This window comes from Acinonyx jubatus, chromosome D2 (assembly GCF_027475565.1).
Source record: "Acinonyx jubatus isolate Ajub_Pintada_27869175 chromosome D2, VMU_Ajub_asm_v1.0, whole genome shotgun sequence".
NCBI lineage: Eukaryota > Metazoa > Chordata > Mammalia > Carnivora > Felidae > Acinonyx > Acinonyx jubatus.
Window position 1 is genome coordinate 71,519,541 of NC_069393.1, and position 21,228 is coordinate 71,540,768.

General features: G+C 38.7%; 1 protein-coding gene across 1 annotated transcript; it reads left to right on the forward strand.

Annotated features, from left to right (window-relative positions):
- The first annotated feature begins 315 nt into the window (after positions 1-315).
- Positions 316-19,557, forward strand: PNLIP (pancreatic lipase). The gene is made up of 13 exons (XM_015071310.3): positions 316-385; positions 529-574; positions 1,738-1,892; positions 6,863-6,985; positions 9,534-9,668; positions 10,677-10,788; positions 12,281-12,400; positions 12,517-12,636; positions 13,132-13,250; positions 16,100-16,229; positions 17,500-17,608; positions 18,089-18,253; positions 19,432-19,557. Exons 1-13 carry the CDS (start codon positions 383-385, stop codon positions 19,493-19,495), a joined length of 1,401 nt encoding a protein of 466 aa, XP_014926796.2. The 5' UTR covers positions 316-382; the 3' UTR covers positions 19,496-19,557.
- The last annotated feature ends 1,671 nt before the right edge of the window (positions 19,558-21,228 follow it).

Here is a 21,228-nt window from a genome sequence, read left to right on the forward strand (position 1 = left end):
AAGCTGTCAAGCTTTCAATATTTGTTTTCAAGACTGCTGCTATCGAATCTGTGAAAACAATTTACTTTCACACATATCCACAGAGCAGCACAGAGAATTGGGCAGACTAGAACCTCCTCTACAATGAAATTATGGTGATGCTGAGCATTATATAATCTCATTGAGACAGAACAGTCTGTATGAACCCTTTTCTCATCTTCCCACAAGTACTGTGGAAAACTTGACCTGCACTATCATTCTTGGTTTATTTATGATTAGAACCAGAAATGTATACTTGGAACTTCCTCTCCTTTTCCATGGAACTTCTCAAAGAGATAAGGTTTGCTTATAAAAGGACCTTTAAGGCGCTATCTGCTTGTGTGTGGGACCTGACGGAATTGCCATGGTGAGTCAGGAAAACATATTTTCCGAGCCCTAATTTATTAGAACTTACTTATTTCCCCCAGAGGTCTAACTTAACTTGAATTACGCCAATCTTTTAAAAAAACCTATTTAGTCAGACTTAATCATATTTTTAACTTTATTTAGATGCTGCTAATCTGGACACTATCGCTGCTGCTGGGAGCAGTAGTAGGTAAGAAAAGATATTTATGCAGTGCTGGAAGAGATTTCTTGCTCGGCACTTTCAAAAAAGTCTGTGATGGCTGAATTCAAGCCACTAGGGGATAAGGTGTGAGTGAGAAAGGTGCATGTTGAGAGCACAGACACCTGGAGTAAGGTTGCCAGATATAATCTAAGATATGCAGTTAAATTTGAATTTCAGATAAACAACAAGTGTTTCCGATAAATGAATATGTGGCAAAGTTATACTGAAAAGTATTCATTGTCTACCTGAAACTCAAATTTAACTTTTACTTTTATTTGCTAATCTAGCAACCCTGACTTGGGAGTCCAGGGTGGGCTTTGAAACCTTGCCCCGCCAGCCACAAGTGTATTACCCTGAGCAAAATTCTTAACCTCTGCGTGCTTCACTATCTTCATCTGTAGAATGGGAATATAATACCACCCCTAACGCAGGATACCTGTGAAACTTACATAGTCCTGTAAGTCATCTCGTCTAGTACCTGGCACATAGTAACATTTTGCAAATGCAGCCCTCACAACGGCTACGACTCCTACCACTACGATAATCCAGACTTAATCCTCCTGGACATCCCTCCCTTTGTGCTGTTCTCTTATGGCTTAGCATTCAAGCATACAGTTGTGCCAAACCATGGATTTTCTGTTTGATTATTCACGAGCAGCTTCTTCATCGTAGGAATCCAAAATTCTCCTCAAACATAGGGGGCCAAAATACTTATAATATATTGTTATATATGTAATGTTCTGGCACTTGCATGAAGCTTAAGTTCTCTACCCAAAACCCAACACGAGAAGATGGCTGTGAGGAATTGAAAACCTCACCCCTCTCTACCAAGGCCTGGAAATACAAGGCTGCTCTTTTCTTGGGCACCTGTGGCCCAAGGAAGACATCTGCATTGAGAAGGTAGACCGAGTCCCAGCAAGGGCTGGACAGAGACACGAAGGGAGTGAGGTGGTCATACATTGTAGAAATGAAGACCAGAAGCCTGGGATGTTGAAGCCGTTTTGTGAGTGCCTAGAAAGGAATATGTCTGGGAATATGGAGGAGGTAAATATGCCACAAAATGTAATTTAACTCATATTTTGGCAGAGAGACCATTAAAAAGAGCATTCTGATTAAACTGACGTCCTTGAAACACTTCTGGGTTATTACAGGAAAAGAAATCTGCTTCCCAAGACTTGGCTGCTTTAGCGATGATGCCCCATGGGCAGGAATTGCGCAAAGACCCCTCAAAATATTGCCCTGGGCTCCAAAAGATGTCAATACCCGCTTCCTCCTGTACACTAACGAGAACCCGAATAACTTTGAAGTAAGAGAACTCATTGTTTTCAGAACTAAGTTCTATCTATTTTATTTATAAAAAGTCCACTAACTTGATATTATTCTCTCTTTTGTTTTAATTTAGATTCACTTTATTTTCTATTGAAGAATAATTGACATACAATATTGTATTCATTTCAGGTGTATCACATAGTGATACATATATCATACATATATATATATGTATATTATATATAATATATATGTTACAAAAGGGTCACCACAATAAGTCTAGCTACCATCTGTCACCGTACAAAGGTGTTACAATATTATTGACTATATTCCCTATGCTGTACGTTACATCCTTCTGTCTTATTTGTTACTAGAAAATTGTACCTCTTAATCCCCTTGACCTATTTAATCCATCTCCCTCCCTCCCTCCCCTCTGGCTACCATTTTAGTTTTCTCTATGTATTTATGAGTCTTGTTTTGTTTTGTTTTGTTTTATTTAATCATTTTTTTTGTATTTTAGATTCACATATAAGTTTAATCATGTGGTACTTATCCTTCTCTATCTAACTTATTTCACTTGGCATAATACTCTCCAGGTTTATCCATATTGTCATGAATGGCAAGCTTTCATTATTTTTTTTACAACTGAGCAATATTCCATTATATATATATATATCTCACATACCATTTTTGTCCATTCATCCATCAATGGACATATAAGTTGATTCCATATCTTGGCTATTATTAATAATACTGCAATGAACATAGGGATGCATATGTATACCCAAATTGGTGTTTTCATTTTTTTTTTCAGATAAAAACCTAGAAGTGGAATTGCTGGATTATATGGTAGTTCTATTTTTAATTTATTGAGGAACCTCCATACCATTCGTTATTGGCGACTGCACCAATTTACATTACTGCCAACAGAGCATGAGGGCTCCTTTTTTTCCACATGCTCACCAACAGCTGTTAATTCTTGTCTTTTTGATAATAGCCATTCTTACAGATGTAAGGTGGTATCTCTTTATGGTCTTTATTTGCATTTACCTGATAATAAGTTATGTTGAGCATCTTTTCATATGCCTATTGGCATCTATATGTCTTGTTTTGGAAAAAAATGCCTATTCAGGCCTCTGCCCATTATTTAATCTGACTGTTTTTTTTGATATTCAGTTGTATGTGTTCTTTATATATTTTGGATGTTAACCCCTTATTAGATATATCATTGGCAAATATCTTCTCCCATTCAGTAGATTGCTTTTTCATTTTGTCAATGGTTTCCTTTGTTGTACACAGTCTTTTTAATCTGATGTAGTCCCATTTTTTTATTTTTGCCTTCACTGTTCTTGTCTGAGGAGACAGATCCAAAAAATATTGCTAAGATTGATGTCAAAGAACGTACAGCCTATGTTTTCTTCTAGGAGTGCTATTGTTTCAGGTCATACATTTTGTCTTGAGTTTATTATTGTATATGGTGTAATAAAGTGTTCCAGTTTCATTCTTTTGCATGTGGCTGTCCCACACCATTTATTGAAGAGACTGTCTTTGTCTCACTATATATTCTTGCCTTCTTTGTTGTAGATTAATTAACCATAGAAGTGTGAGTTTATTCCTGGGCTCTCTGTTCTGTGCCATTATCTACTTTTCTGTATTTGTGCCAGAACCATAATGTTTTGATTACTCTAGCTTTGTAGTGTAGTTTGAAATCAAGAGTGTGACACGACTTTGTTCTTTCTCAAGATTGCTTTGGCTATGCAGGGTCTTTTGAGGTTCCATACAAATTTTAGGATTATTTGTTCCAGTTATATGAAAAATGCCATTGATTTTTTTTTGTAGAGCTTGCATTGAATCTGTATATTGCTTTGGGTAGCATGAACATTTTAACAATGTCACTTCTTCCAATCAATGAGCAAGGTAATCTTTCCATTTATTTATGTTGCCTTCAATTTCTTTAATCAGTATCATTGTTCAGAGGACAGATCTTTCACTTCCTTGGTTAAATTTATTCCTAGGTATTTTACTCTTTTTGATGCAATCACAAATGAGATTGCTTTCTTAATGTCTCTTTCTGATAGTTTGTTATTAATGTGTAGAAATGTAATAGATTGGGGTATGTGGGGGGCTCAGTTGGTCAAGGAACCAACTCATGACTTTGGCTCAGGTCATGACCACAAGGTTGTGGATTGAGCTCTGCATCAGGCTCTGCATTGACAGTGGAGTCTGCTTAAGATTCTCTCTCTTTCCCTCTATCTGTCTCCTCCACTTGCATTCTCCCTCTCTCTCTGTCTCTCAAAATAAATTATAAAAATAAATAAGAAGAAGTGCAACAGACTTCTGTAAATTGACTTTGTATCCTGCAACTTCACTTAATTCATTTTTTAGTACTAATAGTTTTTTGGTGGAGGCTTTAGGGTTTTCTATATATAGTATCCTGTCATCTACAAATTGTGACAATTTTACTTCTTCCTTTCTGATCTGAATGACTTTTATTTATTTACTTACTTATTTATTTATTTATTTATTTATTTACTTTTGCCTAAATGCTGTGGGTAGAACTTCCAATATTATGTTGAATAAAAATGGCAAAAGTGGGCACCTTTGTTTTGTTCCTATTCTTGGGGTGGGGGGAAGCCTTCAGCTTTTCATTGTTCAGTATGATGTTAGCTGTGGGTTTGTCATATATGTCTTTTATTCTGTTGAGACACATCTCTCTGTGTCCAATTTATTGAGGTTTTATCATAAATGGAAGTTGAATTTTGTGAAATGCTTTTTCTGCATCCATTGAGATGATCATTTGATTTTTATTCTTCGTTTTGTTAGTGTGGTGTATCGCATTGATTGATGTGTGGATATTGAACCATCCTTGCATCCCTGGAATAAATCCCACTTGATCATGTTACATGATCCTTTTAATGTATTGTTGAATTCAGTTTGCTAATATTTTGTCGAGGATTTTTACATCTATGTTTATCAGGAATATTGGCTTGTAATCTTTTTGTAGTATCTGTCTGGTTTTTGTACTAGAATAATGCTGATCACATAGAAGGAGTTCAGAGCCTCCTTTCCTCTTCAATTTTTTGGAATAGTTTGAGAAAGATGGGTATTAAGTCTTCTTTTTAAACGTTTGGTAGAAGTCACCTGTGAAACTGTCTGGTCCTGGACTTTTGTTTGTTGAGAGTTTAATTACTAATTCAATCTCCTTATTAGTAATCAGTCTGTTCAGATTTTATATTTCTTTCTGATTTAGTCTTGAAAGACTGTATGCTTCCAAGAATTTATTCATTTCTTCCAGGTTGTCCAATCTGTTGTATATAACTGTTACTAGTAGTTTCCTATGATCCTTTATATTTCTATGGTATCAGTTGTAACTTCTTTTTCATTTCTCATTTTATTTATTGGCCCTCTGTTTTTTTCTGGAAGAGAAGAGTCCAGCTAAAAGTTCATCAATTTTATTTGTTTTTCAAGGAAACAGCTTTTAGTTTTATTATTTTTCTATTGTATTTTTAAGTCTCTATTGCATTTATTTCCACTCTGATCTTTATTATCTCCTTCATTCTACTAACTTTGGGCTTTGTTTGTTCTTCTTTTTCTAGGTTTTCAGTTATCTAGTGTGTGGTTAGGTTGTTTATTGAGCTTTTTTTTTTATTTCTTAATGTGGGCCTGTGTCACTGTAAATTTCCCTCTTAGAATTTCTTTTCTGTATCCCATAGATATTTGAACATTGCATTTACATTTTTATTTGTCTCAAGATATGTTTTTAACTACATCTTTGATTTCTTCCTTGACTGTTCCTTGACCCCTTGGTGCCACATAGTTTAGTCTCCACATGTCTGTGGTTTTTTTCACTTTTCTTCTTGTAATTGATTTCCAGTTTCATACCAATGTGGTCAGAAAATATGCTCGATATGATTTCAATCTTCTTAAATTTATCAAGGTTTGTTTTGTGGCCTAACATGTGCCTTATTCTGGAGAATGTCCATGTGCACTTGAGAAGAATGTGTATTCTGCCATTTTTGGATAGAATGTCCTATAAATATATGTTAAGTCCATCTGTTCTAATGTGTTGTTTAAGACCACTCTTTCCTTATTGATTTTCTGTTAGATGATCTATCCATTTATATAAATAAGATGTTAAAATTTTTGTGTTACTTTAAATTTCTTCCTTTGCATCTATTAATATTTGCTTTATATAATTAGGTGTTGCTATGTTGAGTGATTAAATATTTTCAAGTGCTATATCTTCTTATTTAATAGATCTTTTATCTTTATGTAAAGCCCTTCTTTGTTTCTTCTTACAGACTTTGTTTTAAAGTCTATTTTGTCTCATTTAAGTATTGCTACTCCAGCTTTCTTTTTGTTTCCATTTACTTAAAATATCTTTTTCCATCCCTACATTTTTAGTCTGCAAGTGTCTTTAGATCTGAAATGACCTAAAATGATCTAGTAGGCAGCATATAGACTGGTCTTATTTTTTAATCCATTCAGCTACTCTTTGTCTTGATTGGAACTTAATATCATTCTTATCCTACCTCTATGTTGCCATTTAGTAAATATTCTAAATATTGTTATATACATGTGTATACACACACACATATATATATGTATATATAAACTCTCCTAATATCATATATAATCTCCCAACATTACACACACACCCACACACACAGGCACACACACAGACATACACACACACACAAACACACACACACACACACACACACACACACACACAGCAAAGCCATCCATTGCATGAAGACAAGATCCCTACATCAATGTTATAGCGCATGTTTATCCCGACTAAAGCAACTGCAGATATGTTATGATGTCTGGAAAGTAGTGGCTTGATGATGGTTGCAAATAGCTTGCCTGTAATAGGAGAATCCATATTCACAAGGATCTCAAGTCTTGGCGGTCTTTTCCTACTCGTCATCTCTCTCCGTGTACAAATGATTCTATTGGACGCTATAAGAAACTTGGCATTAAACACTTTTCTTCTCAAAATAGGAAATTATTGCAGATGAATCAACTATCATGAGCTCTAATTTCAAAGCAGATAGAAAAACCCGCTTCATTATTCATGGATTCATAGACAAGGGAGAAGAAAACTGGCTGTCCAAAATATGCAAGGTAAGATATGGTAATCAATGAAGGGAAGGCTGCTTCCAGACTGATGATTAACAATGAGTAATGCACAGGCCCCAACCAATCAGGACAAATGCTAGCCACTATGACACCAGAGGATCACCTGACTCTTCTGGGCCTAGGGATTCTGGGTAAGGTCCAGGAGGTGGTAGAGGGGTAGAAGGGACCTGGAACAGTCAGGGCAGCAAGGTTGGCAAGCATTTGTTGGCTCTGTGTAGTAGCTATTTAATAACTAATACAGAGATATTTCAAAATTTTAGCAAGGAATGTTGCCATACTGATGCAATATTAGTTGTATTTTCAATAACTTTTAATTTTTTTCAAGAGGCTTTAATTTCCATTTGAAGAACTAAGATAACTTATTTTGCCCAAACTAATTGTTTTCCTTTGATTTTCACTTGCTACTCTTTGATCTCCTATGGTAGCAGTATCTAGGAAAACTCTGTATGTTTTCATTGACAGCTTCTGTTGTTTCAACAGTAGTGATCCAATTTTCTTTAATTTGTCTTTGGCTATGTGCCTCGTTATAATGAAGAATTAAAAGACAGAAAATCAAAGAGAACAATTTTTCCTAGCAACTGCTAGTGCTTGAGGAACATTATCATTGATTCATTTATTCAACAAGCTTCTGTGGCCAGCGTGGTGCACAGGTGCAGTTATTTCTTCATAGGTCTAAAAAAAAGACACAAAGGTTTTCCTGAACATTCTTAATTTCAGACCTATCTATGACTCAAGCCAAACGCTGGATTGAGTCAACTCTAGAGACTATCTGCTGATCCTGACAATAGCCAAAATTAATGAGCTTCATGTCACAAGTTCAAAAACAGTAAAACCTTAATTTGTCTTCTAAAATAATTTAAAGCTGATGATTACTGGAGAGAGGGTAGTAATAGATTTTTATACAACAGGGAAGGAAAAAGACTATGATTCTTAGCTCAAAGGGGATGTAAACTTTTAGATAGGGGTATACAATTTATTTCCAAAATCCCAAAAGCAGATTTATTTTTCTTGCATGCTTTGGCTCTGACAAAATGGTTACTTTAGGATGGAGAAATAAGTGGATTAAACTAGAAAGCTGGGGCGCCTGGGTGGCTGAGTCGGTTGAGCATACGACTCTTGGTTTCAGCTCAGGTCATGATCTTGCGGTTCGTGAGTTCGAGCCCCATATTGGGCTCTGCGCCAACAGTGCAGAGCCTACTTGTAATTCTCTCTCCCTCTCTCTCTGCCCCTCCCCTGCTCTCTCTCTCTCTCTCTCAAAATAAATACATTTAAAATAAAACCTAGAAGATTAAAGGTCCTAGACTCTAGTTCTAACTCTTTACTTAGCTAACCGTGACATTAGCAAACTATTTTCCCTCTTTGGATATTTCTATCTGTAAAATAAAATAATTGGAGATGATTTATAAAATTGCTTTATTCTTCCGAAAGTCTTCTTGGAAAAAAGGTGGAGATATGTATAAACATACATACACCCAAACAGACAAAATTCCTGCCAGATCTAACATTCATGAAACTATCATTGACCCCCATCAGACAAGGCTTCCAGTAGATATCTGGTGGGTTATGCTTTTATGTGAAATAACTCTTCAGTGATGTATAATAAAATATGTTCATCCAGAAACTTTGATTAGTCTTTCCATCATGGAAAAGCTTACTCATTTACTGTCAGTATATTTATTTAAGAGGGTCCTAACATAGGCTTTCATTTATTCATTAGTCCAGTAAATATTTATTGAACACCCACTGTGTGCCAGGAACTATTTGAGGCCCTGAGGATATAGCAGTGAACAAAACAGGCAATGTCATGGGCGCATTTTAATTAGGGATAATGTAGGCTTATGACATTTATGATGATCTAATGAGACAATCCACTGTACCACATTTTATACATTTCTTCTTGCAGCAAATGTCTATTTATGTGTTACAGTAGATATCCCAAGAATCCAGGTCCCATTATGGCCAAACCTTCAATTTGGAGCACATGTTAAACTTTTTTTTATATATTATTTATTTTTGAGAGAGAGAGAACATGAGTGGGGGAGGGACAGAGAGAGAGAGAGAGAGAGAGAGAGAGAGAGAATCCAAAGCAGGCTCCAGGCTCTGAGCTGTCAGCACAGAGCCTGACCCTGGGCTTGAACCCATAAACCACAAGATCACGACCTGAGCCGAAGTTGGACGCTTAACCAACTAAATCACCCAGGCACCCCAGAGCACATGTTAAGCTTTAAATTTCAACTTGTTGGGATGAGCACTGGGTGTTGTATGGAAACCAATTTGTCAGTAAATTATATTAATAAAAATGAAATAAAATAAAATAAATGAAAAATAAATAAACAGAAAAAAATAAAAGGAATTTCATAACCATAACAGACTAGAAGTTGTGTTTGTTGTTTTGGGGTTTGGGTTTGTTGTTTCGGTTTGTTGTTTGGGGTTGTTTGTAGAGGTCGAGAAGGGAATTTACCCTCATTCTCAAATGTTATTAATTAATAAACATCCCCAATTATTCACCCATTTATTGTGTCTGTTCCATCAGAACTTGTTTACAGTGGAAAGTGTGAACTGCATCTGCGTGGACTGGAAAAGTGGCTCCAAAACCGGTTACACTCAGGCCTCACAGAACATCCGGATTGTGGGGGCAGAAGTGGCATATTTTGTTGAAGTTCTTCAGGTAACTACCTCCAAGTTATATAAAAGCCCATCCACATTGCTCCCTGGGATTCTCCTTCAAAAAAAAGAAAAAAAAATGCTGTAGGTATGATAATTATGAAAGACATTTCTCTACTGAGATTTGGCCTTCCCCATGGTTGAAAAGAAATGCACAGTATCGATCAATCAATCAGTCAATCTAGATTTGGGCTTCTATTCCTATTAAAGTCAATAAAGTAGTTCTTTCAGCAACCAGGTAGGCTGTTTCTATTGAACCCCACCAGCATTTCTTTGAACTTTATCAGTTATAAATTACAAACAAGTTGGCATGATATAAAAACAAGTTGGCATGATAACGTCAACCTTAAGGTTAAACTATCTTGTTTTTGTTTTTGTTTTTTTTATGTTTTTAACAGAAGCACAATGACAGCAAGCTAATCTAATTTGGTAACAAAAAACCTTAAAAAATGTTAACCTGGAATTTGCTTAAGTAAATGCTTTTATTATTATTTTCTAACCCGAATACTTGCTTCAGCACCGCTGGGTAACAATTCCTTATACCTGGCGAGGATTTCCTCTACATAGTAAAAGAACAGAGATTCCTACTTCCACCAGTTTAGATGTTAAACCATTGCCATATTCTGTTATAACTGGGGGGGAAAGTCCGTGAAAATCAGTTGCTTTGAAGGGGCAGCACGTCTTCTTTTTTTAAAATTCTTTTTTTAACGTTTATTTATTTTTGAGACAGAGAGAGACAGAGCATGAACGGGGGAGGGTCAGAGAGAGGGAGACACAGAATCTGAAACAGGCTGCAGGCTCTGAGCTGTCAGCACAGAGACCTACGCGGGGCTCGAACTCTCGTACCGCGAGATCATGACCTGAGCCAAAGTCAGCCGCTTAACCGGCTGAGCCACCCAGGCACCCCCAGCACGTCTTCTTAAAACTCAAGTTTTGAGGGGAATCTTCTTCTGTGGCCATCTTGAATTTTGGTATATTTGAAAACATCCTGAAGAAGTTTTCTTTCCAACAGTCAGCATTTGGGTACTCACCTTCCAACGTCCACATCATTGGCCACAGTCTGGGTGCCCACGCAGCTGGAGAGGCAGGAAGGAGGATCAATGGGACGGCTGGGCGAATCACAGGTTGGTCAAACAGCAAAAGCTGAAAAATTGGACTAAGCGTTGCCTACATGGGGTCTAAACGGATGGCAGTTTGGCATTTTCTGAATTGGGCCACATGATCGGGAATCAGTATGTTCTGAGGACTTGCGAATTTTTTACTAATATTGATCTTTGGTCTACAGAGCCCTGGTTTTTTGTTAGTTTGTTTGGTTTTTTTTTTTTTTGGTTTTTTTTTTTTTTTTTTTGAGAGAGAAAGCAGGGGAGGGGCAAAGGGAGAGGGAGAGAGAGAATCTTAAGCAGGCTTCATGCCCAGCACGGAGCCCAACTTGGGGCTCAAACTTACAACCATGAGATCATGGCCTGAGCTGAAATCAAGAGCTGGACACTTAACCGAGTTACCCAAGTGCCCCCATCTGTTTAACGTGTGTGTGTGTGTGTGTGTGTGTGTGTGTGTGTGTGTATACACACACATATATTGCATGTGACTAAAATTTGAATTAAGAACATCGGAAAGTCTTATTCACATCTCTTTTCCTGTTTTCAGGCATTCACAAAGGACAAGTCTCGTGACTAGAATAAAGAGAATAAATAACAAAATAAATAATAAATAGAATTAAATCTAAAGAGCTCAAGATATATAATTTATTATATTACGCTTTGACAGCAATTGATAATTAGCGTAATCCTCACCCACCCTGAGCTAAGAGTTACAGGATACAGGTGGTTAGGACAGGCTGATCAGTCCTGCAGGCTGCTAGTTAGATAAAAAATATTATTCCACAAATCTCAGACTGATTGCTTCTGGCCAGTGGGGCCACATGTTGTATATACTCAGGCCCTAAAACGACCTTGTAAGTTTATAGGAAAGACTTTGCTATCCTGGATCTGAGAGATGACTATTTCAGGGAGCAGTCACTTTTCTTTTCCATCTTTGCACTCTCTCTCCAACCTTCTGATTCTTTTTTTTAATACCTTGGGCAAATGGTTCATGTTTGGATTGGTGGGGGCATCCAGATGTCTATCATTAATTTGCTGGAGAGAACATTCTTTCTCGTGGTCCATGACTGTTTACAAGAGCCTACTCAGCCAGGCACTTTGTGAAGTTGTGGTCCTGGTGACCATGACTACCGAAGTCCTTGCCTTTATAGGATTTTACAGGAGAGTGGGGCAGGTGGGGGAGGGGAGACTTCTTTTAGCCTGAACAGCTTTTAGGAGTCTCATGTCTCCCAGAGTCTAGCTCTTTCCCTAGAACTGTTGCTAGTGGCCTGGATTGTCCCAGTGACTAAACATCCATAAGAGAGCCAAATTTCATGGTTTGAGAAAAATTTGCTATAATTTGAATAGTGAATTAGACACAGAAAGTGGAAGAAGATGATAAGGTAGGGAAGAACTACCTTATCTCTTTCCATAAATAAGTCATGGTTCCCACCAATGCTTGCACTTGGGTAGGTAATTAACAAAGAAAGGTGAATGCATACACTGATATTAACATGACACATCCTATCTACTTTAGGGTTGGATCCAGCTGAACCTTGCTTTGAGGGCACACCCGACTTAGTCCGATTGGACCCCAGCGATGCCCTGTTTGTGGATGTAATTCACACAGACGCTGCCCCTATAATCCCTAACATGGGTGAGTTCTGCAATTCATCCTCCACGAGTGTTTACTAACTCTACACAGTAGAGTGTTTTAGAGCGTTTTGACTCTATACAGTAACATGAACTTTCTCATATTTTAAAATTCCTCAGGGTTTGGAATGAGCCAAACCGTAGGCCATCTGGATTTCTTTCCAAATGGAGGAAAAGAAATGCCCGGATGTCGGAAGAACATTCTCTCTCAGATCATTGACATAGATGGGATCTGGGAAGGTAAAAACCATTATGGACATGAAGAGATTTTCCTAGGGGAACATTTGTATTTCATTTTACTAAATTTGCTAAGTATTTTGGTACAGATCTCACATTTTCTGTAATGAAGGACTTTTAACACAAAATATGGCCTTTTCACTGAGGAAAGTTGGGCATGAGGAGACCCTAGGAAAGAAAATGTAATTGTAGTCAACTTTCCAAGGATCTAATTCAGGGAATGCATTACTAAGTTGTACTTATATCTATATGGACCAGTCTTTTCCTTCTAAAGTTATTTTTCCATTTCATTTAGCTATGGCATTACTATTAAATTTTTCAATAGTACTTAACTTCTGATCACATCACAAACCATAAATACACTGTATCCATGATTTTGTTCTGTGCCCACCATGAGTTCACACTAATTAGAAAAATCTACTCAACAACTGTGTTCTAATCATGACATTGGAAAAATAAAATCTGTTGCTGATGTGTAAATCATTTCTGATTTCCAAGGGACCCGTGACTTTGTGGCCTGTAATCACTTAAGAAGCTACAAGTATTACTCGGATAGCATCCTTAACCCCGATGGCTTTGCTGGATTCCCTTGTGCCTCTTACAGTGTTTTCTCTGCAGTAAGTAGATATTCTACTTTGTACCTGAAGAATTTTGTAACCATCACATCCTCATGACGTATGGTTCACTGGACGCGACATGCATTCAGTGAATGTCACTATATTATTGCCACATTATTTATACTTTTAATCGTACATATTTTTAATTGAAGTACATTGACATTATTGTAATAGTGATAAGGCACTGGAGAACTTTAGAGGAATAGGCTTATATGCTGAAATGTCCACTTTGTTCTCTATCACTCCAGTATGTATCAGGTAAATGTTCAAACTTGTCTTAGAAATATTGTAAGCAAAAAAAAAAAAAAAAAATGTAGTCTAAGGAAATCTGAGCTATGGCTCCAGGATGCTGATACATATGGAAAACTTGTCTTAAATGCTGATCTGATAAAACTATATCATTATGGGCATGTGGATATTTCTGTGCAACCTTATAATTGCCAAGTTTTTTGTTTCTTTGCTTGATTTTGAGTTTTCATCTTGTTTGGTATTCGCTAGACATCTGGGTTAAAAACCTTAAATGTGATCTTGAAAGTGATATATCTATTGCCTGTTATTTTTTTAACATTTATTCATTTTTAAGAGACAGACAGAGAGCATGAGGGGGGGAGGGGCAGAGAGAGAGAGAGAGAGAGAAACACAGAATCTGAAGCCAGCTCCAGGCTCTGAGCTGTCAGCACAGAACCCAATGCAAGGCTCAAACTCACGAACTGTGAGATTATGACTTTAGCTGAAGTCAGATGCCTAACTGACTGAGCCACCCAGGTGCCCTTTGCCTGTTATTTTTTATTGCTCTTCTTTTCACTATAACTTTTTTCAAGGAAAAATATGTGATCTATGTCATTTAATAAATAAAATTTTAAGTAACATGCCAGGTGAAGTCATAGTTACAAAGGATGTATAACTTCGTGATGAAGAGAAAGGGTCTGAAACCTGATTTCACTATTAAATGGTTGAATGATTTGAACAAAATTCTTAACCTAAGGCAGTTTTTTCATTTCTAAATGCAATAATAATGGGAGACTCCATAGGTTTTGTGGGAGGATTTAATGAGATGCTATGTTTTAATTGCTTAGCCCAGAATCTAAAATATAATAACTAGCATTCAACAAATGTTGGCTATATGTGTATGTGAGATGCATGTTTTATTTGCAGTATAGCTTATGCATGCAACAACACCAACCCCCTTCTTTGGTCTAGCTTTGTTTTTATCTTGTTCCCAAATCCCCAATCTCTAGGTAATGGTGAAACAAGCAAAGGAGCTTTAGGTTTCATTCAGTTAAAATTTAGTCTGATTCAGTAATATATTTAGACCTTTTAAGTGAGGCTCATACACTTTTTTTTTTTTTTTTTTTTGACGATGGCAGGGAGAGAGAGAGAACTTGTGCATGAAGTGTGCATGCTAGCAGGGAAAGGACAGGGGGAGAGGGAGAGGAAGAGAGAATTTTAAGTAGGTTCCACACCCAGCACCGAGTCCAACATGGGGCTCTCAAGACCAAGAGATCATGAGCTGAGCTGAAATTGAGAGTCAGCCACTTAACCTACTGAGCCACCCAGGCATCCTACTCAGACACTTCTGTAAGAAAATGTTATCAGTTAGAGCACCTGGGTGGCTCAGTCCGTTAAAGCGTCTGACTTCGGTCATGATCTCGTGGTTCATGAGTTCAAGCCCCATGTCAGGCTCTGTGCTGACAGCTCAGAGCCTGGAGTCTGCTTCGGATTCTGTGTCTCCCTCTCTCTCTCTGCCCTCCCCTGCTTGTACTCTGTCTCTCTCTCAAAAATAAATAAAAACATTAAAAATAAATAAATACTTTAAAAAAAAGGAAATGTTACCAGTTTTGCATACATCCCAGCCTTTGGACCCCTTCATCAGCTTCTCCCCAAGCTGGTATTGGCACAGTGATCACGGGGGTGTGGTCAGTTTGTGTGCAGGGCAGAGGGGAGAACTTGGGGGTCTGCATTTTTGATGAGCATGTGGCTGGTGTCTGCAGATAAAGTCTCAGCACATATACTCTTCTGGTTTGGCCAACTTTCCCAGATAGCTCTGGCCATTTCTTCCTGACTGGCTCAGTCTCCCCTTAGTTTTTGCTGGATGCAGACCCCGACTCTGGCCCAGTCCCCATCTGGTTCATTGATCCAAGAGACTGCCCCTCGCCTCCATTGCGGAGCAGGCTTGCCCCTCCATAGCAGGAATTGTGCTGTTTGTCTCTCCCATTGTGTTTCTCCCTCTCCCTTTTCTTCCCATAATTCCTTGACCCAGAAAGAGGACATTTTTCTATGTGATATATATCTTTTCCACACCCCAACCTCACAGCTACGACTTAAAGGCCAACTGGGGCATTTTCTGCTCACATTGGGAAAACTCTTAGATCTGAATCCTTCAGACCTTAACATGCTAAGTGGAAGCTAAAAATTTTGGGAAAAACCTGACTTTTGAGCCTTTCATCCTACTAATGGGACCGATTTTGCATATCAGAGCTCCTCATCCCCTCTGCTCTTTTTTTTGCAATCTTTCTAAAATAAATTCTAACCCCTGGAGGCAGATGGATGTCTTGGGGGCCACTTGAGCAACTTACAAAGGCAAGAGACAAGATTAAAATATATGTAGAAATATATATCTAAATTCCCTTTTCGTATGATTTCTATAATATTTTTGTTAGTATCGTGTCATTGAACAGTAAAATCACTGGTTTATCATTGTAACTAATGAAATGCTTTTTAAACTTTGCTGAGATACTATGAAAATCCTCTTTTGCCATCAGTACAGAATTGGCTTTAGAATGTTTGAATTGCAATAACACGTGGAAAAACAGGGTGCACTTCAGTCATCATTTGTTAATTTCCCCTAGAACAAGTGCTTCCCCTGCCCCAGTGAAGGCTGCCCACAGATGGGTCATTATGCTGACAGATTTCCTGGAAAAACAAACGGAGTGGGCCAGATATTTTATCTAAACACTGGTGATGCCACCAACTTTGCCCGTAAGTCTCTACTATATTTGTCTTAAATCCTTAATGCTCTGTATTTTATCATGTTTGGTGAAAATGTGTGAAATTGCTCTTCCGCAGAAAAGTTGGAAACACTCTTCCCAAACATGGAAAAATATTCAAAAGCTGTCATGCTCAATGTAACTCGGGCTCAACGGGGGCAACAGAACAGAGTTTTGGGGGCCTGAACTAAAAATGATACCAAGACTGATTCCTTCATATTCGATTCTGGTGCTGAGTTCAGGGGGCTTCTTCTGCTCCAGACTCTTCCAAGTTTCACTAAAGAAAATTCTGAGGTTTTGTACGAGCAGAAAAGTAATCCAGGAGAGAGGTGGCAGAGATTGTGGGAATGGAAGGGAGTTGCCAGATCGAAGAGCTGTTTAGGGCGGTAGCCTCCATGGGTGATAGGAATTAGAGGGTGCAGGGATGGTAAGGCATGGGGACAGCCCCCAGGTTTCCTTCCTGGGTCACAGAGGAAGAAAACTATTGGAGCCAGTGGGGTTGGCCGCACTGTAAAAACTAAAGCCAAGTTTAATCCCCTCCTCAGTTTGACCCAGGCTAGCTCTAAATGGCATAAACTGCTAGTTAAGTATGGACTGGTACCATAGAGTGGTTACCCTAACTTAATACATTTCCAATGGCAATGGAAAGCTGAATTATAGAATTTTTTAAATAAGTGTAGACAACTTAGACCTGTGAAAAGGAATTGATGAAAATGTCACACTCTACCATTTTCCCGCTTTCTTTTAACATAAAGTTCTTAGAATATTCAAAACCAAATTGCTAGGTCAAGAAATTGAAAGCAAAATATATGACTTACTTACATTTACTTGAAATTTCTTGATTTTGGAATGATTCTGTACTCCTGCCCTGCCCCCACATCTGTCTTCTGAACATTTAGATAAAGGAGTATCTATCTGCTTAGAAGAACGGCCACTACTGGGTCACCTGGTGGCTCAGTTGGTTAAGCATCCATCTATTGATTTCAGCTCAGGTCATGATCTCAAGGTTGGTGAGATCTGCCCTGTGTCAGGCTCAGTGCTGACAGTGTGGAGCCTGCTTGGGATTCTCTCTCCCTTCCTCTCTATCTGTCCCTCCCCCACTCGTGCTTTCTCTCTCTCTCAAAGTAAATGAATAAATAATTTAAAAAACAATGCTATATATAAATTACTCAAAATTCAGCAGCAGTGGCATGCAATTAAGCCTGTTTTCAGAATATCTTCTGCACAAGCTGACATTTTGCAAATATTTTCACCCTGTGCAGGTTGGAGGTATAAGGTAGCTGTCACGCTGTCTGGAAGGAAGGTTACAGGACACGTGCTAGTGACCTTGTTTGGAAATAAAGGGAATTCTAAGCAGTATGAAATTTTCAAGTGAGTGAAATATTACTCTAAGCTGTTTGTTTTACCTTGCACCTTAATACCTTTCAGAATACGTTTCTGTTTCGGAATTTTTTTTTTCTCTGCTGTTTCCTGAGAAAACCACTGATGTCCGTTTTGATGTGTGGCATCTGGTTTATAATCAGTAAATAAGTATCCTGCCCACAAAACAACTGGGAAAAGACAATATGATGATGTCATCACTTATTAAATTGTGGGAGAATTGTGACCAAAACATATTTGAAATTTTATTAAAGGATGACATTAAAGCAATACGAGTTATTCCTGGCAAATGACCTGCCGCTGAGTTACCATACCTGTCTGCATCACTTAACACATTCGGATGGCAAACGTACTACCAGTCACCTTACTAGAGATGCGTTGTTAGCTGGTTTTAGAACCCTATATGTATATATTGATGTGTATATTTTTGTATGTTCACGTAACGTTTCCATTAACTTCTCAACTCCCAAGGGGCACTCTCCACCCCGACAGCACTCACTCCAACGAATTTGACTCTGATGTGGATGTTGGCGATTTGCAGAAGGTTAAATTTATTTGGTACAACCGGGTGATCAACCCAACTCTACCCAGAGTGGGAGCGTCCAAGATCATGGTGGAAAGAAACGACGGAAAAGTGTAAGTAATAAAAATCCAAAGAGATTTGCCGCACCGCGTCATTTTTGTAATCCTATTCCCACTGGAAGCCTACTTTAAGTTAAATCTATAGTTCTCCCACATCATGGTCCCAATTGCTTCTGTTTCTTTGCTAAAAAGAGCAGAATTTTAAGGGGATAATTTTGAGAGATTTGTAGATGGGTATATGTTATTTGATACATGTGTTAAAATGAGAATCTGGCTTCATGACCCTAAGTTAAAAAGAATGATTTCATTTAGCAACTGTGTGTGACAGCAGATCACTGGTTGCCTGGGGAGAGGAGAGATAGGAGGGGATGAGAAGGAGAGATTACAAAGCCACAGGAGAGTAGTTGGGGACAATGAATATGTTTACTCTCTTGATGGTGGGGATGGGGTGGGGGGACTACTCTCATCCCCTGAGAAGATAATTCAATGAAGGCCCAATGCCATAATTCGTGGGCAGGAAATCTGACTTCAGCAAGTTGCTAACTGCCACCAAAAAAATTCAGCTCACCTTTATTTATATATAGTGTGTGCGCCCTTCATCTCTTGTGTCCTTCATCAAGATTAGTGTTTAACCTTTAATGCGCTGTTTGAGAACCTTCCAGCCATCAGACCACAGGGAAGGAAATGAAGATGAAGAGAAAAGGCATCTTCTCAGAACCTTGTCTGTGCCAGGCACTTGACATATGCTTCTATATGTTATTAAAGAAAATTCGCTTCCAAGCAAACTGAGCATTGTTTAGTCTCATGGGTAATGCTCGTCAGTTTCAATTCAATTATTGAATTGAAATAAGTGAATGTAACACCAGGACCTCAGAAATATCCCTCTGGCTGATTTCTCATCATACCGCTGACCCTACTTTTCTTCAGTTGCGTCGATTGACGACATGCCAAGTGCTTAGTAGGTGTTTTTAGGATATGACAAATGAACACTCTCTGTTTTTAGGGACATCCAATGACACCGCCTCCCTCTGCTATTGCACAGCCATGAGAGCACTGGAAAGGAGAATTCAGTCCTCTATACAGAAGAGGCCTGTCTTCCCTTGGCCAATGTCTGCTCTCGGGCACATGGAGTGGCTCTCGCTCAGACTCGGGAGAATAGAGGCTGTCTTTATGCTCCAACACGCCAGTCGGGTAGCAGGAAAAGCTGACTTTCTGTTGTTTTGTCTCTGCAGGTTCAATTTCTGTAGTAAGGAAACTGTGAGGGAAGATATTCTGCTCACTCTTACCCCGTGTTAGGAGCAGCTGACATGTGACCACGGCACCTTACTGCTAATAAAATCTACTGGTGAAGCAATCCATTCCTTTGCCACCATGTCCATTTTTTCCAATAGAACTTTTGTATAATGTGATTAAAATCCAAATTCTGGAGTTGGTCTGAAGAACCATAAATGACTGTTGAAGCTGGTTACATACCTATCATGTGGCATTTGAGCTTTGAGAATATTGTTTACTTGGCACTGACATCATGCCCATTGCTAATATTACTGATGTCATTCTGATCACGTAAGGCAGACTTCCAGATCCAAGATGATCCCCTCCCAGTGTGCACATGGCCAGGTACCAACCTTTATCATTTTCCCATCTTTACATTTGTTGGTGGTAATCAGACATCTCAAAAAAGATGACACATAAGGATAAAAGGACATAGCAGATCCAATGCTTCCTAACCAGTCCCCTGCTCCCAGTGGGGTCCCCCCAGACTCCTTTCCTGTCTGCAGCCTTTTTAATCTTTCTAAAAAGCACAAATCAAAAATCCTCCCAGTGTTCTCCAGGAACCAAAGACTCTAGCATTCTCTCTCACCATATTCTTCCTAGAAATCTGCTTTCTGGTGTCCAAAAGGACCTTGATCTTGGATGGTGCTGGACCTTTGCACAAACCCTTCCACTCCCTAGGATGTGTTTTCCCTTGTCTCTCTGTCTGTTTAACTCCTACTGGTTCTTAAATCTGTGTGTAGACATCATTTCTTCCAGGAAAGCTTTCTTCACATCCATTACCATATTCCCTAAGACTGGATTAGAGGCTGTCCCACTGCCTTACTGCTGCACCCGGAACTCCCCCCATCTCAGCACTTATTCCTCTATATCATAATTGCTTGTTTACTTGTCTGCATATCTCTCATTAAGGGGGTTACATGTTGTATGTATCTGGCAAAGGCCTAGAATGTAGTAGGATATCAAATACATATTTTCTGAATGACCAACTCACTAATGAAAAGAATGAATGACTCCACTAAAGTCAGGTATTTAAAATTAGGCCATGTCCAATCACTAATATCCTAAAAGAGAAAGGTCTTAAAAGGTGAGTGGGGATTTGCCAAGAGGACATGACAGGTAGGGCACTCCAAAAAGAGGGAATAATACAGCCAAAGCCACAGAGATGTGAACATGCTTTTCATTCTGTGTTTCACCAAAGTATAGGCAAGTTGATCAACACATGAAGACTTGTTCTGAGAATTATTAATCTGTATTGATCAGGATGCTTTCACTTGCAGGAACATAAAGCTCTAATTCAAACTGGCATAAACCATAGGGAACTGTATTCGTTCACATGATTGGGAAGCCCAGGGGTAGGGAAGCTTCAGGTTTGGTTGATCTAACAACTTAATGACCTTTTCAAGAGCCACTTCTTTTCTGTTCCTGTGCTCTCTTGTCTATGGTGCCTAATGGTTTCATACCAAGGCAAGCTCCTGTCTCAGTTGAAGAAGGGCCACTTACCACAACTGGGGCCATGCAGACCTTCTCTTTCACATCCAGTAAGAGATACAAAGTGCATCTTCCTCCCCATCTTCCCAAACAAAATCTCTGAGGTTCACTCTGATTGGCCAGTGGCCTGAGAAATGGAATGTGCCGATTGGCTTATACCAGTCAGGGTGCACTCCTGGACAAGGTGTGAAGCCAGCCTCTGCCACACACGTGGACTGTGTGGGCGGGGAATGAATATCTGAATGGAAGGAAAGATTCTTGGGGCT

Coding starts and splice junctions, on each gene's coding strand:
- PNLIP (XM_015071310.3), top strand. Junction 575..1,737: donor GCTGCTGGGAGCAGTAGTAG/GTAAGAAAAGAT, acceptor GGGTTATTACAG/GAAAAGAAATCTGCTTCCCA. Junction 13,251..16,099: donor CTTACAGTGTTTTCTCTGCA/GTAAGTAGATAT, acceptor AATTTCCCCTAG/AACAAGTGCTTCCCCTGCCC.